This window comes from Camelus ferus, chromosome 14 (assembly GCF_009834535.1).
Source record: "Camelus ferus isolate YT-003-E chromosome 14, BCGSAC_Cfer_1.0, whole genome shotgun sequence".
Lineage (NCBI taxonomy): Eukaryota > Metazoa > Chordata > Mammalia > Artiodactyla > Camelidae > Camelus > Camelus ferus.
Genome location: NC_045709.1, coordinates 17074876 through 17095510, shown reverse-complemented (window position 1 = coordinate 17095510; position 20635 = coordinate 17074876). Strand labels below are relative to the sequence as shown.

The window sequence follows — 20635 nt, the reverse complement described above, 5'->3', positions numbered from 1 at the left end:
GGTTCTTATTTTCTGTAACAATATTTCAGTAGCATTAACTGCTCTCTGTTTTATGTATATTTTTCTTGAGTACCTGTATAATTTCATTTTAGATTTAAATACCTGCCAAAGAACAATAAAAATACTATAAGGACATCAAAATTTCGGGATATAAGAAGAATATTCACATATATAATTTATAAATATTACTTGTAAATGAAAGTATATAATATTACATCTGTTATTTAAAATTATATTTCTGTTTTAGAAAAAAGCATCCTCATTCTCATGGCTAACTAACTCTTTTCTGTTTGTGTCTTTGATTCCTTTTCATCCTGCCTCCTACAGGACCTTACTCCATTAAATATTGTTTAATCTCTGCAGTTAATTGCTATGCCCTTGTCTACAGACATGTTTCAGTTAATGATAGATCCTCCATATTTTTGTACAAAAGAAAAAAAAAACCCACTATTTCTTTTGATATAGCCGTCTCCTCAAATGTTTTTATTTCTTATATTTGACTCCTCTTTTTTCTTCATACATCATCAGTTGCTTAGTCCTAGTCCTATAAATTTCACCTCATGTCTGTCATCTCTTTTTGTAATTTGAAGTTTAAAAAAATTAATATAGTTGGAATATTCTGGAAGGGTTCTTATCCTATTTTGTTATTTAAATTTATGTGTTTGTGTTTTTCAGAGCATTAAATGAAATGTGGAAATGTCAAAATCTGCTCAGACATCAAGTAAAGGATTTGCTTGACTTAATTAAGCAACCCAAAGTAAGTTAAATTTAATGAGAAGTTTTCCTTTGATAAGTTCTGTAAAACACATGTATTTTACTCTTCACCATTGCTGCTATGTGTTAAACGGGTATTTCTATGTAGAACAGTTCTGACTCTAGAACCTGTGGTCTCTGACTTAGAACCATGAAATTTTAAAGAAACTTATTACATAGAAAAATTTAAATTTAGTGTATCTACAGAAGGTAATATCCAGCAGGAAAGAGAATGTACTTTTGTGTATTTAGAATTAAGGTTTTTTGGATAACTTTGAAATTAAATAAAGCCAAAACAGTAACTCAGCATCATTGAAAGCATATAGAATAGAGTAAAATTATACTTCATGTTGCCACATTAAAGTGCTCCCATCATCTCTGTATAGTCTTGTGGTTATAGAAAGTTTTAGTATCATGTAATTATAGTTAAATATCTTGATATTTTTACTCACAGTTAATGTTACGGTAATTTTAATGTACTACTTACTGGTCTTCATAATTATAATTGATGGTTATTCATCCACTTGGTGTGGTTTGAGAATGTTATATATAGGCCTATAAAAGATATAGTTCACTTAAAAAACAACGTATTTTAAATTGCATCAGGGGAAACAATATGGTGTTTTTTTTTTCTTTTTCAGTGCATAGTAGACCCCCCCACCAGCCCCTGCCCCAATATACCTCTTGTTCATAGGACGAAGATCAATAGAGTGGAATTATTTCATCTAAGGGGAGAAAATTTCTGATTTTCCTAGATGTAAATTTGGCCATTTGCCCTAAAAATCAGTGAGCTAACGCTAGCTGTTTGGTTTATAGTGACCATCTCACTTTTTTTTTAAACCTCTAAATCACAAGTAATAAGGCATTTCACACCACTTGTTTGCCAAATTGAAGCTTATAACTGAGTAGTATTTTTGTTTTATAGGCTAACAATAACCTCTTTGTTTATGGCTTATTAAACATAATTTAACCTTCTATGATTATTGAATATATTTAACCTGCTAGACTAAGTTTTTCCTTATAGTCTATGACTTAAAACTAATTTTAGTGGTTCTGTTTCAGTACTTTCTCTGCCAAGGAGGGAAATTGGAAAATCCCAGTTAAGTTAGTATGTTTCAGCCAATAAACATGTGTTTCAGTCAATGTTATAATGCAATAAATTAGGGTGTTTTAGTTAATAATAAGCTATGGATGAAGTGCCCTTGTTTGCTAGCTAGAGCTGTATTAATTTACTTCCTCTTTGTAAAGTTGCAAAAGTGTTAATTAAAAATGTAAGATGTTCTTATGCATGTATATAAAATTAATCCTGATTTCAGGCATTATTGAATTCTTAATAGTACCCAGGTAGCATGTTAAGTGTGTAGGGCATACGTTGAACAGTATGAAGTATGCATTTGTCATAAAAAATAACTTTGTTTTTGACTCTCACTGTCCTTGTAAAATTTATTTAGTGGGAGCTTCTTCCCCTTACTTGTTGGTAAAACTTAGGAGGTCTTATTACTTTCCTGTACAGTTGTACGTGAGATAAAATACAGTCTTAATTCAATTAGAATGTTTAGTTCCCTTCTACTTTGAGGAATTTTTCTTTCAATTGTCTTAAAATAATTACGAAGTCATCCAAATTAAATATGGAATTCTCATTCATGTGTGGTGGGGTTGAAGAAGAGAAAGAATGGAGGAAGATAGGACTCTAAAGTGGAACTAGAAAGAAGAATTAGTCTCTTATTACTTAATATTCACTTTATACTGAGAATTATAGTAGATATTGTATATTGTAGAGTTAAAGTTAGAAAAAAATACAAAGCTATGTTTAACTTTTGGGTGTTTATAATTCCATTTTATCAGAAAGACTCTTAGATACTGAATAATCAATGTATGTTTCTTTGACTTCATTATTCTTTGTAATTAAGATTGTTTTTATTCTTAACTCAGCAGTGTAGCCCTTCTACTTCATTTAACTGTATTGATTTGCTCAGTGCCTCTCAAAATGACTTTGTAATTTGCTGTGTTGTACCTTGTATGATGTTTTTCATGTGGATCAATTTCTTAAAAGCCCAGCACCACCTCTTTCCCCCCAAATTAAACAACAACAGTAGAAATCTTACGTTTCTAGACAGATCTGTTCAAATACTCTTAAGTTCTAAATATTTGGGAATTAGATTTTGTACTCTGTTATTCTTTATCTCTTACTTCCCCTCAGCAAGCTCCTCCTCAGTAGGGTTGGTTTGTTAGTTTATTTGTGTTTTGATTTGTTGCCTTCATCCCAATGTTTTTCTAGCTCAATATTTTACAGAGTTGCTTATTGCTATCTTTTTTATTCTAAATAACACTAACTTGATGGAATGAACAACTGGCATTCTTAGAAACATCTTTTATACGTATGACTTTGTACAAAGTGTATTACATGCAGCACCATGTGGTGAACACATTCATTAACTGAAATAGTAGCAAATAACTAACACTCTTGGAAAAATCTTTTGTACAAATCAGTGGCATCTTAATTGCCTTCATCCAGTCTTCCACATAGGCTTCCTGACTGTGCCTTATAATCCTCAGGCATAACAATTTTAGGAATACCTCAGTTCAATCAGAATTGTGTTAATTGTCAACTTTTTGTTTGAAATAAGGCTAAAAACGTGAGAACCGTTTCCTTTTTTTAAACTTAATTGCCCTGTTCTTTGAGTACTTAAGAAAAACAAAGTATCTCCCTGTCCGGAAAGGTTGGTGCAGCAGTCTGTTTTTTGTTTTGGAGGCTGACAAAACAAGATGAGAGAAGAGGGGACAACAGTGCAGTATGGTTTCACTTGCACCTTTCATTCAGTTTATCTGGAGTTGAAACATGGCTAAAGAAGGAGCATATAATGGTGGTCAGGGTGCAGGCCTTGGGTTAGTAGGTTGTGCTTACCTAATTTTCTGAATAATATAATGAAGATTGTTGTTAGTAAATTCTAATTTTCCATTTTTTGTGTGTGATTTACAGACAGATGCCAGTGTCAAGGCAATATTTTCAAAAGTGATGGTTATTACAAGTAAGTTATTTTAATTATTGTATGTAAAATTTAAGGTTTATTTGAAACGTTTCTTTCTGATAATGTAAAGTGTTTCATGGAGTTGCATTTTAGGCTGTGATAATATAGAAAAGATTAAAGTGTTCTTGATTGATTTTTCCCCACATACTCAGCTTTTCTTTTTTTTCTGATTTTCATTTATTTTGCATATGACACAGTATTTTCTTTTGTGTATTGAAATGAGCAAGAGCTGGAGAAAGTATTTATTACATAAACTTATTTTTGAGAATTCATTCAAGTTACTGCATAAACTTGCTGTTTAGTCAGTTCTTTGGTGTCGCTTTGCTCTAATGTGAATTTATTTGAAGCTAATTTCATTCTAAGCTGAAATTTATAGTGAAGGATATACCTAGTAACTACAAAAGAGCTCCTTTGGGAAAAAAGCTAATTTGCTTTTTTACTTTTAGTAATTTCAAATAAAATGTTAATTTAATTGCCTTTAACAATGAATACTGGAAGATTGTGTAGCCCATCTCCTTTGTTCAGCGCAGGAATAGGGAAGATTAGCTGTTTTTGCAGGGCATTTGCTTTCTTCTGACCTCAGAGATCACTGCGGTTAGCATATGGATGGAAAAACAGGAACGCCTGGAGAAATCTTCTGTTGACCTTCCACTCCGTAGTAATGAAGAGATCTTAGATGGATTTCTGAGATGTTAACAAATACTGCAAGATGTGTGTGGAAGTAATGCTGAGACACTGGAGAGAAGAGTAGCCTAATTCATTGGGTTTTAGACTAGGTGATAGAAGATTTATTAGCATGAGTAGGAATTTCAGACCCAAATATCTTTTAGTCCTGGGCAGTTTAACATAAATTAGTTTTCAGTCCCTTTGGATAACTTAAAGCAAATGATTTTATGCTATTGCTTTTTTAAAATAACTATTTCCTTGGTTGTTTGGCTGTGGACATTATCCCCTAAAGGAGATAATCTCCTGTTTTCTATTTTTAACCCCCTATCCATTTTTTTTCCAGTAAGTGCAGTTATTTCCCAAATTCTGTTCTGAGGAATGCTAGTATCCTGCAGGTGTTAATAGTTTTGTTAGAAAAAAGGGTTCCATGGTCAGGGAGATTTGTAGAATCCTGAATTGAAGAGTTTTGTTGTTGTTTTTCCCTCCCTCGCTTTCTGTCTCTCTGTCTCTCTGTCTCTCTCCCCTCCTTTTATCTTCCTTCTTCTCTCCCTTTTCTTCTCCCTTCCTCCACCCCCATTTCACTTTCTTTTTGTTTTGTTTCTGAAATGATAGGCTTTATTGTAACCTTTAATATGATGCATATACATTATGGAGGGGCTGTAAAGTGACATTTTCCAAACTGTTTGCAAACAGAGCAATAGAATTTTTGTATTATAAAAATATGGAAAGGTTACACAGTCAAGTAGTTAGAAGGGAAATTTTTCTTACTACAGTGATCTAGCCAAGACTTAAAATGGAATTTCAAAGTTGTATATGAATTTGAAAATGGCATTTACTGTGTTCATAATTTAAGATTCAACAAATTTCTACTACTTTTATTACAGTCCATAGTTCTATATTACAATTTCAGTTATTAGAAGTATTCTGCCTAGTTAGTTTCTCCATCACAGTTGTGAGTAACCAGAAAAAAAGATGCTAGAATGAATATTTCATTAGCTTTCGTTAAGTGTTTTGATATATGATATATTAGGAGAGTAGTGTAAAAATCATTTCTGATCCTATAAGGACTCATCCTTTCTCACACACGCAGTATTGGCAAATGCAGCAGTAACACCTGGAACATGCTGCTCAGCATGCATGTGTGTGTGAATCATCTCTGGCTGGTTTAACAATAAACAATGCAGTAAAGGAAAATAGTTTCTTAAAGGTAAAACTTATTGATATCTTGCTATGAATTACAAAACAGCAATGTATGCAGCAAGCTCAAGGGGACAGTAATAAAATTGGTATTATTCAGGTTGACATTTAATGCCGTTAGATATTATAAGAAGTGATTTAGAAATAGCCATTTCAATCTTTCCCTGCATAGATGGTCCTTCACGGTGATCTTATTTTATGTTTCTAGGAAACATTTCTGTTTGTGAAAATTTACTATTGAAGGTGCTCCACAATTTTTATTTTATTGAATTAAACTGAATTTGTAAGTTAGGATTATTTATCAAAGTAATAAAAAGAATAAAAAATACTGACTTTTTATTATTTTGAGAAATTTCTAAAATTATATTTTTATTGAATTTTGATTTAATTTAAGGAAATTTGCCAGATCCTGGTAAGGCTCAGGATTTCATGAAGAAATTCACACAGGTGTTAGAAGATGATGAGAAAATAAGGAAACAGTTAGAAGTACTTGTCAGTCCAACATGTTCCTGCAAGCAGGCTGAAGGTTGTGTGGTAAGGAAAGAAATTTTAAAAGAGCTACTGTTTGAAGAAACTCCCAAATCTTTTTGTGTCTCCTTTGGTAAAATAATACGTATTTATTATATAAAATTTAGAAAATATCACAAAAATAACGGTACAGTTAAACTGTAATTCCTCTATCGAGACAATTGTTTGTTAATATCATGGTGTATGTCCTGCCAAAATAGGATTATATTATACATACAGCTTTGTACATTTTACCTTTTTCTATTAATTTGTCTTTTATAGTATTGTATTTAATAGCAACATAGCACACCATTGAATATATATATCATAATTTATTGAAGAGTCCTCTTGTGTTACACATTTAAATTTTTTCCCAGTTTTTGATTAATATAAAGAATACTTTAATATCTTTACAGCTAAATAACTTTACACAGTCTTGATTTCATTTCTTTAGGATAAATTCAGTATTGGCCAGTACCATTGTTGGAAATAAGCAAAACTCAAGCAAAACTTAGTTATTTTGGTAGGATCTGTAAAACTTGTTGCTGGTCGTCTGACCATTTTTCTGCTTGGGTGTATTAGCCATTTATATTTCTTTCGTAAGTGTGTGTTTTTCATGTTTGCCTGTTTTTCTGGACAGTTTGTCTTTATCTTATTGATTTGTCAGTTTGTCAGTGGTATTGTATGTTAAGCTGCAGATAATTTTCTCAGTTGTAGCTTACCCTTTTCATTTTGTTTATGATGTCCTTTACATACCATAGTTTTATTATCTCACTGAGCCTCCTCATGGTTTTTACCTTTAGAGTCCTGCTTATGAGATCCCATTCTACTGCAGGTCAATGAGACTGTTTAGTAATGTCAGTATTTCTTAATCCATTGCCCATGTATCTTCCTAGAGCCTTTAAAAAAAAAAAAGATGATTCTTGGCTCCACCCCAGATTTACCAAATGAGAATCTTCACAATGAGACCTAGCAATCTGTAGTTTTAATAAGCTCCCCTGGTACTTTTATTTGCTGAAATTTGTTTGAAATTTTGCTGAAATTTGAAATAATATTCAACATTCAATATGTTCAATATATTGAATAATCTCTCTTTTTCCTATTACTTGAAATGTTACCTTTCTCAATATGCTAAATTCTTAAATCTGTTTTCCAGGCTTGTTCAATTCCTATAGATTTGTTTATTATAGCACCAATACTACATGGTTTTAATTATTATAGGTTCTTAACATTTAAATGTAATTAAATACTTAAACATACTTTTAAAATATTTTAAAAATCTGTATTACAGCGTGAAATAACTAAGAAGTTGGGCAACCCCAAACAGCCTACAAATCCTTTTCTGGAAATGATCAAGTTTCTCTTGGAGAGGATAGCGCCTGTGCATATAGATACTGAATCTATCAGGTATTTGTATATTAAAATATTGAATTTCCATTACTGTTCATTCATTCATGCCTCACTTAGTCACTCATTATTGAGTATCTACTGTATAGAGAGCACTCATCTGTATAGATTTATTTATTTACATGATGGCTATGCACTCATCTGTATATACAGCTATTCATACATATCTTTGTGTATATACACACACTCATCTGTATAAATCTGTATGTATTTAGTTTTTCCTGTTATTTATTTTAATTTTATGTACTCCTTCAATTTGGGTGAAAAGTTGTCAATCCAAGCCCAGCTTTTATCTGTTAGTAGGATACTAGGAATTCTTCTTTTTAGTTAGCTTGCATGGGTTAGCTAATAGAAACCAATTGCATTTCTACCCTCAAGAAAAGAAAACTGGGTGAACATGTTGTAAAGCAGTGTATCTAAAGCACTGTTTAAATAAACAACCTTTATTTAAAATTTGAGGTTTGATATCATCTGACTATGACATCTTGGAAAATACTTTCTTTTTATGTCTGTACTCCCTTTTGTAAAGTGTGAAAAGTGCTTTTCTTCTTTTCTTTTTCTTTTTCTTTTCACATTTCTTAAAATGTTTCAACTGGTTGAAAAAAGTAAAGCACTTATAAAATACATATAGCATACTGATTATGAGCGATCAGTAGTATCTTTCAGTGATATATATTAGAATCTAAAATAAATAATACTAATGGTACACTCTGTCCTCAGTGAAGCCACTTTGGGGATTTTTTTTTTTTTTATTTTGAGGAGGGCATAAGGTGTAGTTTTTGGCCTGTGGACCCCTCCGCCCCTGAGTATGGGGACCCTACTTTGGATACCTATTCATCACTTTGGACTCTTGCATCATTTTTCACTTAAAGGAGTTCTTCAGTTTGAAAAATAAAACAAAAGAGACAACTGGGACCCTCTGTATTAGTCCAAGGAAGTATCTGAATCAGACCGAAATTCATTCATTAAATAAATAATCCCATGCCTTTTACGTTTAAAGTAATGCTGGTTAGGTATCAGCAATGCGTAGTTTCTGCTTTTCATCAACTTCCTCTAGGTAGGAAAGTTTTAATCAGGATTATATTATAATTCCATAAAGTTGGTGCAGATAGTGTTCAGAGGACTGAAAGACGATTTCTCTAAGGTGGTGGTATTTGACCTGAGAGGAAGAATGGCTAAGATTTTATTTCTACAGAAATGAGATATTCTAGATATTGAGATTAATATAAGCCAAACTAACTGGATAGGAAAGAACAGGGATATTTAGAAAATAAATTTGGGAGTTTGAGATTTGCAGATGTTAGCCACTATATATAAAAATATATAGATTAAAAAAACAAATTTCTTCTGTATAACACAGGGAACTATATTCAGTATCTTGAAAAAGAATATGAAAACGAATAAATGTATGTATATGTATGACTGGGGCATTGTGCTGTACACCAGAAATTGACACATTGTACCTACTGTACTTCAGTTAAAAAAGAAAGAAAATGACTGCCATCTATTTAAACTACAGTATGGAGGAGTATGAAAGTGTTATGAGATGGGCCTAAAAAGCCTTCAGGATCATGTTGTGGAAAGCCTTTAAGATCTAACTTTTTAGAGCTTTTAGTTTGTTTGGTGTGTTGAGAACTTGGAATGATTGGTGATGGATAGGAGGAGGGAAGTAGGAGAGAGAGACTGGTAACTATCTATGGATGGTAGTGGTAGGATGGAAAGGAAAGAACATATTTGAGGAAGATTTTAAAAGAAAAACCTAAAAAAATGGGTCATCTTACTAGAAATGGGGAATAAAAAGGAGGAGGAGTCAGAAGTATACGGGGTCAAGTCCAGATGATGAAGAGAATGATAATACCTTGAAATGAAGGAAGGGAGCTGGTGAGAAAGGGCATGCTTCTTATTTGGACATGACAAATTTTTTTAATCAAGGCAAGTTGAATTTAATGTGAAACTGTGAGTATAGGTTAGTTCCCGGAGCAAGATTGTGTAGAAAGAAGATCAAAAGATCATGGACAGAACCTTGGAATTTTTTTTAACAATAGAAAAATTACAGAAAGATAAGAAAATCTGTTTATTGTAGTATGTTTGAAAGTTAAGATAAAGTTTCCAGAAATAATACATATTATGAACAGAGACAGAGGACCAAAGCAGGTCTTTGACTTTAGCCAGTGGTGATATAGAAGATATGTTTAAACATAAATAATAATAACAGGTAGTAGCTGTTGGTGCTTATAATGTGCCTGGGATGATTCTAAATGTTTTATGTGTTTTAACTCATTTACTTCTTAACTTTATGAGGCAAGAAATACTATTATTTCCATTTTATGGGTAAGGGACAGTGAGTTACGCAGATGCCGAGTATGTTTCCCGCTGCTGGGAAGTAGCTGGTGGCATTGAAACTGAGAAAGTCTAGCTCCAGCACCTTCTTGGTTAACCACTACACTGTATAATGGGCCTCCAGAAAGATTCCACTCTTAGTCCCCATCAGTGGTCAGTGAGTGTCCAGTTCACCTAACACTTCCTGATAGTAGCTGTTAACCTTTTCAGTCTTTGCCATCTTGTAGATAGATGGTACTCGTTAAAAAATAAAGTTGAACATTTTTTTTCCATGTGTTTTTTGGCTAATTGCATTTTTATTTTTCTGTGAGGGGCTTGGAGGAATTGTCTTTTTCTTATTATATGAATACTTTATAAAATAAGACTATTAAGCACTTTGATTGCCTTTTAAATTTATGCTTGACCTTAATAAATAGTAAATTATAAAATCTATCATTCGTTTCCTTGATGATTTTGTTCTGCCTTTTATATCATATTTGGTGTTTTTTTTTTTAACATTTAATCTTTAATTGGTCTGGAAATCATTTCAGTGTAATGTGGAGGTAGAGATCCATCCTTTTTTAAAAGCCTGTTGCTAGTTCTATCAACTCCATTTATTGAAAAATTGATTCCTTCCCATTTGATTTAGGATATTCCCTTGTTATAGCATAAATTTTTTTAATATTTGGGCTCTACTGGATTTTTGCTTTTGTTCCTTTCTCTTTTGAGGGTTTTATGATACATTTTTATCTCATTGAGAAAGTTATTTCATCCTAGCTCCCCTAAAACTTACTGGCTGTCCCAAACATTAATTAATTTTTCCAGCTGAGTTATAGAATGCATCTTTTGAATCTTGTCCCACACCAAGTTGTGTTCCTCTGAGATACTTACAGATTTAGTGAAAAATGCTATTTGTATAATACTGTGTTTCCGTCTTACACAAATACTTGTCTTGATTTTTTTCGAATCTCTGTACTCCCTTTATATAATTTTAGAATTTATATGCAGATTCTATTCCTAATTATTTTATATTTTTTGACGACTTGTAAATAGATTCCCCTCGTCCCCTGTATTTTTTTTAGTTGGCTTTGGCTGATACAGAAAAGCACTGTTGATTTTTAGTATTTTGTTAGTGTCACCTCATTGAACTCTTAGTATTTTGTAATAGTTTTTCAATTGAATGTCTTTGGTTTTCCAGGTTGATGCTTTTTAACAGATTTTTTTATATTTATCTCTTGTTCTTTGGTTATTTGCTCAGTTGTACCTCTTCAGAAATGCCTTTCCTGACTACTCTGGCTAACAAACCTCACTTCTTGTCTTGGCCTTCTTTCAAGTCCTAATTGTTCCTTGATTATCTTTTTTATGTATTTGTTTACTTACTTTTGGCCTTTGGCCTTCTCTCACTAGACTGAGAGGTTCATGCTCTTATTCATAAAAGAAAATAATGAGTTTAATTTTGGATATATGTTATTTTTCATTCCTGCAGTACACTAAGTAAAAAATCTTGGGGCTGCTGAAATTATGGGAAGAGGATTCAGGCTGAAGATTTTTATTTGGGATAGTTTGAAGTATGAGAATCAGTTAATCAGGGAAAATAGATGGAAAAGGAAAGAAAGCATCCTTCAAGATATTAACTGTTAAGGGAATGATAAATTTAAGAGGACCCTGCAAGGGAGTACAAGATACATTCGACTCTGAGCTTGACCTTAAATTTGAGTACATAGTATTTTTGTAGGAACATAGATCCATTAAACATTTTGAGGAACATTGAATAATTGAATTTTCTTGTATTTTGGTATATAATATGTCTCTAACCTGGTGTTTGTTACTTGTTTTTTTGTTAAAAAAATACCTATCAGGGTGAAGATTACTTTAGATAATTGACAGTGCATTATAAATGTTTATTTTAAAAATCACATAAGCTTGTTTTAAGAAGAAAGTTTCAAAACATTGTGTTTCCTTTTTCATCTTTTCTAATGTTCTAGTGAGGATATATTATCTGTCTGTTGCCTGGTGCTTTTACACCTTTCAGGAGCAGGCTTTTCTGGCTCTTATAACAGTGCCTGACCCATGGTAATTTTGGTTAATGGCTTGAAAGTGCTTATTGTTGCTGTTTTTTCTTTGTTTCAGTATTCATGGTTCTAGTTACTGGAGCAATAATGAATTTTAGGTAGCTAGAAAACGTCTATTATCATTCACATATTTGGACATAGGCCTTCTGTGAAAAATACAGGAATAAAATATAGCATTAATAAACAGCAAATCAAATAACATTTTGACCTGATGTGAATGGACAAAGGAAAATTCTTTTTCAAAAAAGAAGCATCTCGAAATATTTATTACAGCTTTTTGTTTGGCCATAATGGTTGGGAAACAGCTTTATCAAATTTGTATATGCTTTAGATGTAGTCTATATAGAAAATATTCAGGATTATTTTTCTTAAACATTGCTGATAAAAGACACTTAAAAAATGAAAAAAAATTTTTTTTGTCACACTTCAGTGCTCTTATAAAGCAAGTGAACAAATCAATAGATGGAACAGCAGATGATGAAGATGAAGGTGTTCCAACTGATCAAGCCATCAGGGCAGGTCTTGAACTGCTTAAGGTAAATATGCTTTAGGTCAAATTAACTTCCCCATTAGACAAGTGTTAAACATATATATATATAGTTCATATTTTTTATCCTGAGGATTTGTTTCTTAAGTTTATAGAACCTAAAGTAAAATTTTCTTAATTGCTTTTAGGTAATTTTGAAATTGCATATTTATTCTAACACGTAAGCTAAATACTTTCAGGTTTAAATTGTGTACCATAGCCTAGTATTAATTATGTTAAGAATTTTTGAAGGTTCCGTTAGTGAGCAAAGAAAGTGCTAGCTCTACCACAGAAGGAGCCAAATTTTTTTAATGTCCATTTTATGTGTTATGTAGCTAAAATATACTACCACCTTTTACTGATTGCAAAAATATCAGTTAATTGTTACTAATTTAGAAAATATAAAATCATAAAGAACAAAATATTTATAAGGCATCATACATAAACATTTCTTTTGTTTGCTTTTAATCTTTATAAAAATGTACATATTTATATAGTTGAGATTAGACTGAATGTACAATTTTGTATCTTGACTATTTTCCTATAATAAATTATAAGCATTTTTCTCAGTGTTTTTTTTTAAGACAGTATTTTTCAGTGTCAGAAAACAGACCTGATTTTTGGCTGTCATTTACTAGATGTGTGCTTTGGGGCAAGTTAATTGCCTCTGCTAACTCATCTGTAATGCAGATAATAATAGTACTTATTGCACAAGGACTAAATTAAATCATGAACTTAATGTCTTAGCGCAATGTCTGGCTCATAGTAAAAATAATAATAATCATTTTTTGGAATAGTGATTAGTTCAATTTTGGGGTATCATATTGTTCCTATTTTCCTCTTGTTGGATATTTAGATTTTTCTAATTTTATTCTTATAATCACTGCTAAAAATAAATATATCTACGATCAATTGTCTTTTTTTTTTTTTTTTTTTTGTAATACTAGAAGGGCATTATTGGGTCAAAGAGAATGACCATTTCATAGTTCTTGGAGAGATAATATTTGTCAAATTCCTTTACCGAGAAATCGTATTCTGTATAATTCTGTGTAAGGTACCTGTCTTGACAAAGTTGACTTTTAAGTCTGAAACATACCCCTGTAAAATTTATTTTAAAAATGTGTATTGTGAGGGTGAGTCTAATTTGATTTTCTCCAAGTAGCTACCCACTTTTACCAAAACTATTTACTAAAAATCCCATCCATTCTCACTTTTTTTGTTGGCTTCTTTATAATTTGTTACACTCTGTATGATATTAAATTCTTATATATGCTAGGGTCTATTTATTGCTTTCGTTTTTCTTTTTTATGTTTCTTGTAATGTTAGTACCATGTTGATTTGATTATTGTAACCTTATAATATCTTTTTGCTATTTGGTGTTTTACCCTGTTCCTTCCCTAGATTATTTTCTTCAAAAAATGTTGTTATGTAATCTCTTTTAATGACCTTTATTTAGAAAAAGAGTTATTTTGTTAAATTCTATCTTCTTATTTTACTTGTCTCCTACCCTCATTTCCCTCCAGTCCCCCCCTCAACATTAACCAAATCCAAATTATTCTGAATAGAATTATAATAATGTGTAATTTAATTTTGAAGAGTTTCTTTAAATTGTGCAGTTTTCCTACACAAGAACATTTCTGTTATATATTTGAGTAAGTTTTAAATTTTATTTATAGTGCTCTTATTTTTTAGCATAATTATTTTTGTATTTTGATTTGTATTTCTAATATGTAATATTATAGATTTATATTATAAAGGTGAAAAGGATTTACAGATCAATTTTTTAATGACTGATTTTTTAGGTACTCTCATTTACACATCCCATCTCGTTTCATTCTGCTGAAACATTTGAGTCTCTCTTGGCTTGTCTGAAAATGGATGATGAAAAAGTAGCAGAAGCTGCACTCCAGATTTTCAAAAACACAGGAAGCAAAATTGAAGAGGATTTCCCACACATCAGATCGTGAGTTGAGTTTATTCTGATAGATACTCTGGAAGATAGAAAAGTAACTTACTGTTTCTTGATTTATGTGTAGTTTGAATCGTTTAAGTTTTGATGAAATAATGTCTAGGTTATCTTAAATCTGTACTGTTCAGTTTAGATTCTTATTTCCCACAAGAAGCATTGATTGGTATTTTAGATTAATGAAAAATTATAGAAGATCAGAAATTTAGTGGAGTGAACATGACATTTCTTTTTGAAGTATTAGTTTGCTTAAAGATTTTAATGAAAATGGTTTTACAATAAAACAGTTCCTTGGCATATTATGGCATAGAATAAACAATTCATGTGAATTTAAGGTCCATTGGGAAATTCCAAAGGATTGTCCATAGCACTCTTTACTTCTTTCTGTGATTATGCATATTGGATTGAAAATTTTCAGAAATAGTACTTTATTTGATGCAGGGAAGCAGGGAAGCACAGAATAAGCATCCTGACAGCAGTGTGTTTGTGTGTGTGCGCATGTCTTTGTCCTGGTATTTCCAAGAATTGGAAATTGTGCTGTTGACCTGGAGATCTCTAATAGTGGTTAGTTATTGTTCAAAATTCTATAATAATAAATCTTTATTGTTTATGGATCCCTGCTTGCTTCACTATGTACATCTTTCCTCCACGTTCCTGGAGAGCATATCTGATAGTTGGTCCTGGCATTGCCATAGTCACTGGTGATCGGTTTTACCTCTGCCTCGTTGGTCTGGTTAGTGGTTAGGGTACCACGCGTCTTTATGTTGAAAAGTTACCTATGGTGCTTTTCCTCAGAAAGAGACTGTGGACAGAGCTAGTTTTTAGAAGCTCAGGTACACTTTTTGTTATTCCTTCCTGTTCATGTGAACTTAATTCTAGAAATTTGATACATGGGACGAAAACATTACTTAAATGATAATTGAAACATACCAGCATTTTGTTAACAGTTATGCTCTTTGGCAAGGGTAAGAAACTTTACTGTTTAGAACTAACTTATTAATTTTTAAGGGAGTCTAGGGCATGAATTTCCCTTTGGAATGGAGCTATGACTCTCCTATCCAGGTCAGAGATCAGAGTTTGGAGGTATATGTATATGTATAAGCTGTATATAACTCTATACCATTTACAGAATATGCACTTATTATGTTATCTCATTTAAACCTTGTAACAATTCAGTGAAGTGTGGGAATTACCCTAATCTTCCAAATGAGGAATCTAATGTTTACTTGAGCTGAATGGTTCTAGGTCATATAACTCGCAAGAAACAGAGTGAAGATTTGAATACAGGCTTGTTTGTTTGCAGTGCCTGTAGTGCCATATCCATTAGGACACAGTTCCTTTCTTGATTAGAGCTTCGAACAAGTTTTATTTTGATTTATTCAGTGGAAGTTTTTATTTTCATTGTAGATTGACTTTCCTTGTACCTTTTAAAGAAACATTGTTTGATATATTTGTAGGAGAACTATAAGAGCAAGGTCGAAATTTTAGAACACACAAGGGCATTTTAAAACATATGCTGCTTTAATATGGAACTGAAGTACCTAAAATTATTTGATTTATATGCTGAGTATATTTCAGATGTCTCTCATGAGGAGAATTAACTCAACTGATAATGAATACCTGCTGTGTGTGTGCACTGTTCCCAATGAATAACTCACAGTATATGTCTTCCAGGAGATAAAATATGTGTGCAGATTTTATGTTTTAAATTATTAAATTGGGTGATTTGATGTTGAGGAAAAATGATAGAGTTAAATGAATGTTTATTAAATTATCTTCCTTTGAATTCACATAACATTTAAAAGAACCAAAAGAAAAATGTATCTAAGTAGAAGTGAATTAAGATTGAACAGAACTGGTGCTAGATAAGCCATTTAGATTGAATTGAATGTGAGAACATTCACAACTGATACACATATCCCTGAATCTGGTATATATGGTAATGTTTAGTAAGTGTTTTGTCATTTGCTAATATAGAGGGAGGAGATTGAGGTATGGGCAGGCTTTGAGAGAAATAAGGAAAACCAGCTAGAATAGAACTAAAGGAAAGACTTTGGTCATACCATTTTTCTTTGTGCTGACCTCTTTTTCTTAACAGGAGGAGCAAAGCTTAGAGGTGAGGTAAGGTTTAGAGTAGAATTATAAAGCAAATGTCTTATTACCAACTTTACAGGAACAGAAAAAAATAAAGTGCTGACCCACTAAACTGAAATGATGGTGAATTATGGGTTTCATTCTGACTCAGCAAGTCTCTCAGAAGTCTGGCTTACCCCAGAGTAGGCAGATGTGCCAAAATTTAGAGTCCCTTTATAGCATAGGATATGGCCATTGTCCAAGTGGAGCTGGGTCTCAGTGGAAGAGTTCAAGCACACTTGGAGAGAAATTACACAGAAATAAAGCGCTCACTACCTTTAGTCCCAACTCCCTCCTGCATGCTACTTATCCAGCTGATTAAGCAGGTGTAGTTTTGAGTTGGGAGCTTTGATGTTAATTTTTTAAGACAAGTGTTCCTTGTTCAGTCATCAGGGAGACACTATCTGCGTTTTTGTTTGAATGGCAGAGCCAGAGATAATTTCTCTAATTCAAAGATGAGTTAACAAGAATGCAAATAAATTAACAAACATGAAACCTATGCAGATATTTTTACATTAAAAAGATAGCTGATTAACACTTCGGAAGAATTGAACTTTTGTAGGACAAAAGAAGATTTTGACTGTTGTTCTAAACTGCCAAGAAAGTTAAATAGCAAATGACATGGAAAAAAAGAGAGAACAAAAATAAGATAACATAAAAAGGGAAATGGCAGAACTAAGGATAAAGAAGAGCAAGAACGTATTTGTATTATAGAATGTAATTATAAACAGCAAGGAGCAGAGTGAACAATAAAGAAGATGTAATCAGGAAGGTAGAATTTGAGCTTGAGGAAACTGCATAGAATGTAGAAATAGTGGGCAAAGAAATGGAGGCAAGTAAACGGAATTGCAGATATTGAAAAGCCATAATTGGTTTCTGTGCAGAATAGAACAGAATAATGGGAAATGGAAAATATTTCTTAAAAATAATAGTAAACTTGTTTAGAATGAATGAAAACATAACCTAGAGATCAAGAAGGCTCATGTTTTAGGATAATATCCTGATGGAATTTACTGAATTTTCAGAGATTACAGAAGTGGTGCCCCAAATATCAAGAAAAAAAGTGGATCATGTACAATGGAAAAGTCATGAGACCAGCTTATTTCTTTTCAACCACTTAAGATTTCTGAAGTTAATGATTCAACAGCTAGAGAGTTTTGATGGATAAAAAGAATGTAACGCGTTAGCTAACTAGTCAAGTTGTGCTTAAGTAAGGGCAAATGAAGACTGTTCTTTAGGATTCAAGGATTTAGGAAATGTATTATGCCTTTTTATTGTGAGGTCACTCTGTCTGCCAAGTTGTATGCTTTTCCCCTTTGCATTCAGTTTTGCTTGTGCCTCCAAATCCAACTTTTGTTTTCTTCTTGTTTGCATATCTCTGATTTGTCTTTTCATACCATTCTACTCTCAGTATTTAAGCTTTAAATGTGGCTGTATCTCTGTTTTAGATATTTGAAAACCTGGATTTTTTTTTTTTAAGGGTGATGTAGGTAAATAAAATTGGCTCAAGACAAGAGAAGGGAAAAAACCTAATAGGCCATACTTATAAAAGAATTTGGAAAAATTACCCTTTACTACTATTAATAATGTAATAAGTGCCAATAAAAGTTATGTTAAAGGAGATATTTCAGATCTACAAAAAACCAGGAATTCTTATTTTCAGTTGTTCACAGCATGGCGGGAAGAAAGCATGTAGATTATTTCTTACAAAGCCAAGGTAACTGGCAAGAATGCTAAAACCTGATAAACGATATCCCTCCAAAGGAAAACTAAGACACATCTTACTAATATTGGTGCAAAAATTGTACATAAAATATTATCATATAGAGTTTACTACATTAAAACAAGAATATACTATGGCCAAATGTGGTTAATTCCAGGAATACAAAGAGAGTTACTATTAGTAAGCCTAATATTTGTGTTATAATTCATTATATAAGTGAGTAAAAGGAAAAAGACACAATAGATCATTTTGACAGTTTCTGAAAAGGCCTCTGATAAAAAAGAAAATCAGGGTATTTATAATTAAACCTAATAAAATAGGATAAAAATGCCTTCACACCTCTCATGCCAATAGGTACTATCATGTTGTAAAACACTAGAAGCATTCCCAGTAAAATCAAGAACAAAATGAGAAAATACACTATCTCTGATGTGATTTAGCATTGTTTTGGAATGTTGGAATCATTAGCCAATATAATTACGTGAGACAATGAAATAAGAGGTGCAGGTATTGGAGGAAACAAACTTATCATATTTCTTGGAAAAACCCAAGACAATCAACTGAAAAATTACTAAAAAAAAAAAAAGATAGCCAAAGTAAGTATGTAAGAATCAGAAGATTTACAAGTAAAGTATACAAGAAATTTATAACCCAATACAACTCTATAACATTGTGGAAGAGTATAATATTTAATGAGGAAATTAGGAAAACTTAAATTATCCAAATAAATAACTGACAAGCTGTTTTAAAAGGATAATTAGGGGGGAGGGAATAGCTCAGTGGTGGGGAGCACATACTCAGCATGTGTGATGAGGTTCTGGATTCAATCCCCAGTATCTCCATTAAAATAAAATAAATAACTAACACCACCTCAGTGTAGAAAATAAAAAAAGAAAAATTAATGGAGACTGCATATTTGATTTTACATATATTCCAGATGAACTAAAAATTATTTATTTATATAAGATTTCATTTTACAAAATTTTTATCTAAGATTTTAAATATATATAAAACAAATTAATAGAAGAATTGGTAATCGGTACATTTCTTCAGCTTCTTTTTTCTTGTTGGTAGGAGAAGGGACATTAATGCCAAGTCATAAATGAATTATTGAGCAATTCGAGTTCTAAAAATTCTTTTTTTGAACAAATATTTATAGAGCCTTCACTGTATATAAGGTATTGAGGATGTTGAAATGAGCAGGACAGCTTAAGTCTCTGCCCTTATATTTTCATGAGGGAGAATACTATTTAGATAAAAGCAAAAATTACAAAATACTGAAAGAAACACAACTGATATCTGGGAAGCTATTTTTAATGTGTATGACTTTAGAAAAGGTTAGTATTTGTAATGTATAAAGATTCTTAACAAAGGAATCACAAACATGTCTCGCAGCAGAATACTAGCGTGGGAATGAACAGGAAGTTTATAAACAGGAAATCCTTTGTCACATGAGGTATGATTTATACCTACTAAGAGTAGTGGAGGAGAGTATAGATAAAAATATCCATGTGCTTCTGGCCAGGCTCACCAAGAAGAAAAGAGAGGGGACACAAAAAACCAAAATAAGAAATGAAAATACCCCTGTGCTCTAACACTTAGTTAGCATGCCAATGATGCTCTCTTGGAGTATAAATTGATGCAGCTTTTCTCGGTTGGTAATACAGTAATGCATACCAACTTAAAATGTGTGTGATCTTTTATACTGCAGTTTCACTTTTAGAAATTTGCCCCAGAGATAATTAGAAAAGATGTCTACATAATGATTGTATGCTTCAGGGTCCGGTCAGAGAAACAGAAACCACATCAGGTACTTTAAACATAAATAAATAATACAGATATTTTAAATATGAAAAGAACAAAAAGTTGCTTTGATAACCCAGAGATTATGAATTAGTGGGAAGCAGCTACCACCCTTAGGGCTGGTGGAACAACTGGGGAGAAGTGGTGGTGTTAAGGACTGCCCGGTGGGTGGGAGAGCCCTGTCACCATCGCCCACCTGTCAGAGTAGGGGTGGCTGGCTGTTGCGGAAGGGCAGTGCAGCTGCTGCACAGAAGGCCTAAAGAACTGTAGTGCCTCTTGTTGGAAGAACCTGCCAGCTCTTGAGAGAGTCTGGGAAATGTGATCTCAGAGCAGATTACAGGATAGGTTTAAAGCTCAGAAACAGTAGATAAATAACAGGGGTGTTCATGGTTTTGTAGTAGAGAAAAAAAAATAGACCATCTAAATGCTCATCGGTAGGAGATTGGTTAGATTGGTTGTGATGTAACTGTCCACTGAAAAGCTTGTGTGACCATTGAAAAGGATAGTAGTTGGCAGTACTTGACGTAGGAGGTT

General features: G+C 32.3%; 1 protein-coding gene across 7 annotated transcripts in view; it reads left to right on the top strand.

Annotated features, from left to right (window-relative positions):
- Positions 1-20635, top strand: part of PDS5B (PDS5 cohesin associated factor B) — a 163850-nt gene that overhangs the window by 90915 nt on the left and 52300 nt on the right. For all 7 annotated transcript variants that reach the window (XM_032496325.1, XM_032496322.1, XM_032496326.1 and 4 more), the window contains 6 exons: positions 676-757; positions 3734-3782; positions 6040-6179; positions 7444-7559; positions 12381-12486; positions 14279-14439. In XM_032496325.1, the coding sequence (XP_032352216.1) occupies positions 676-757; positions 3734-3782; positions 6040-6179; positions 7444-7559; positions 12381-12486; positions 14279-14439 (654 nt within the window). The remainder of the gene's footprint in view (positions 1-675; positions 758-3733; positions 3783-6039; positions 6180-7443; positions 7560-12380; positions 12487-14278; positions 14440-20635) is intronic.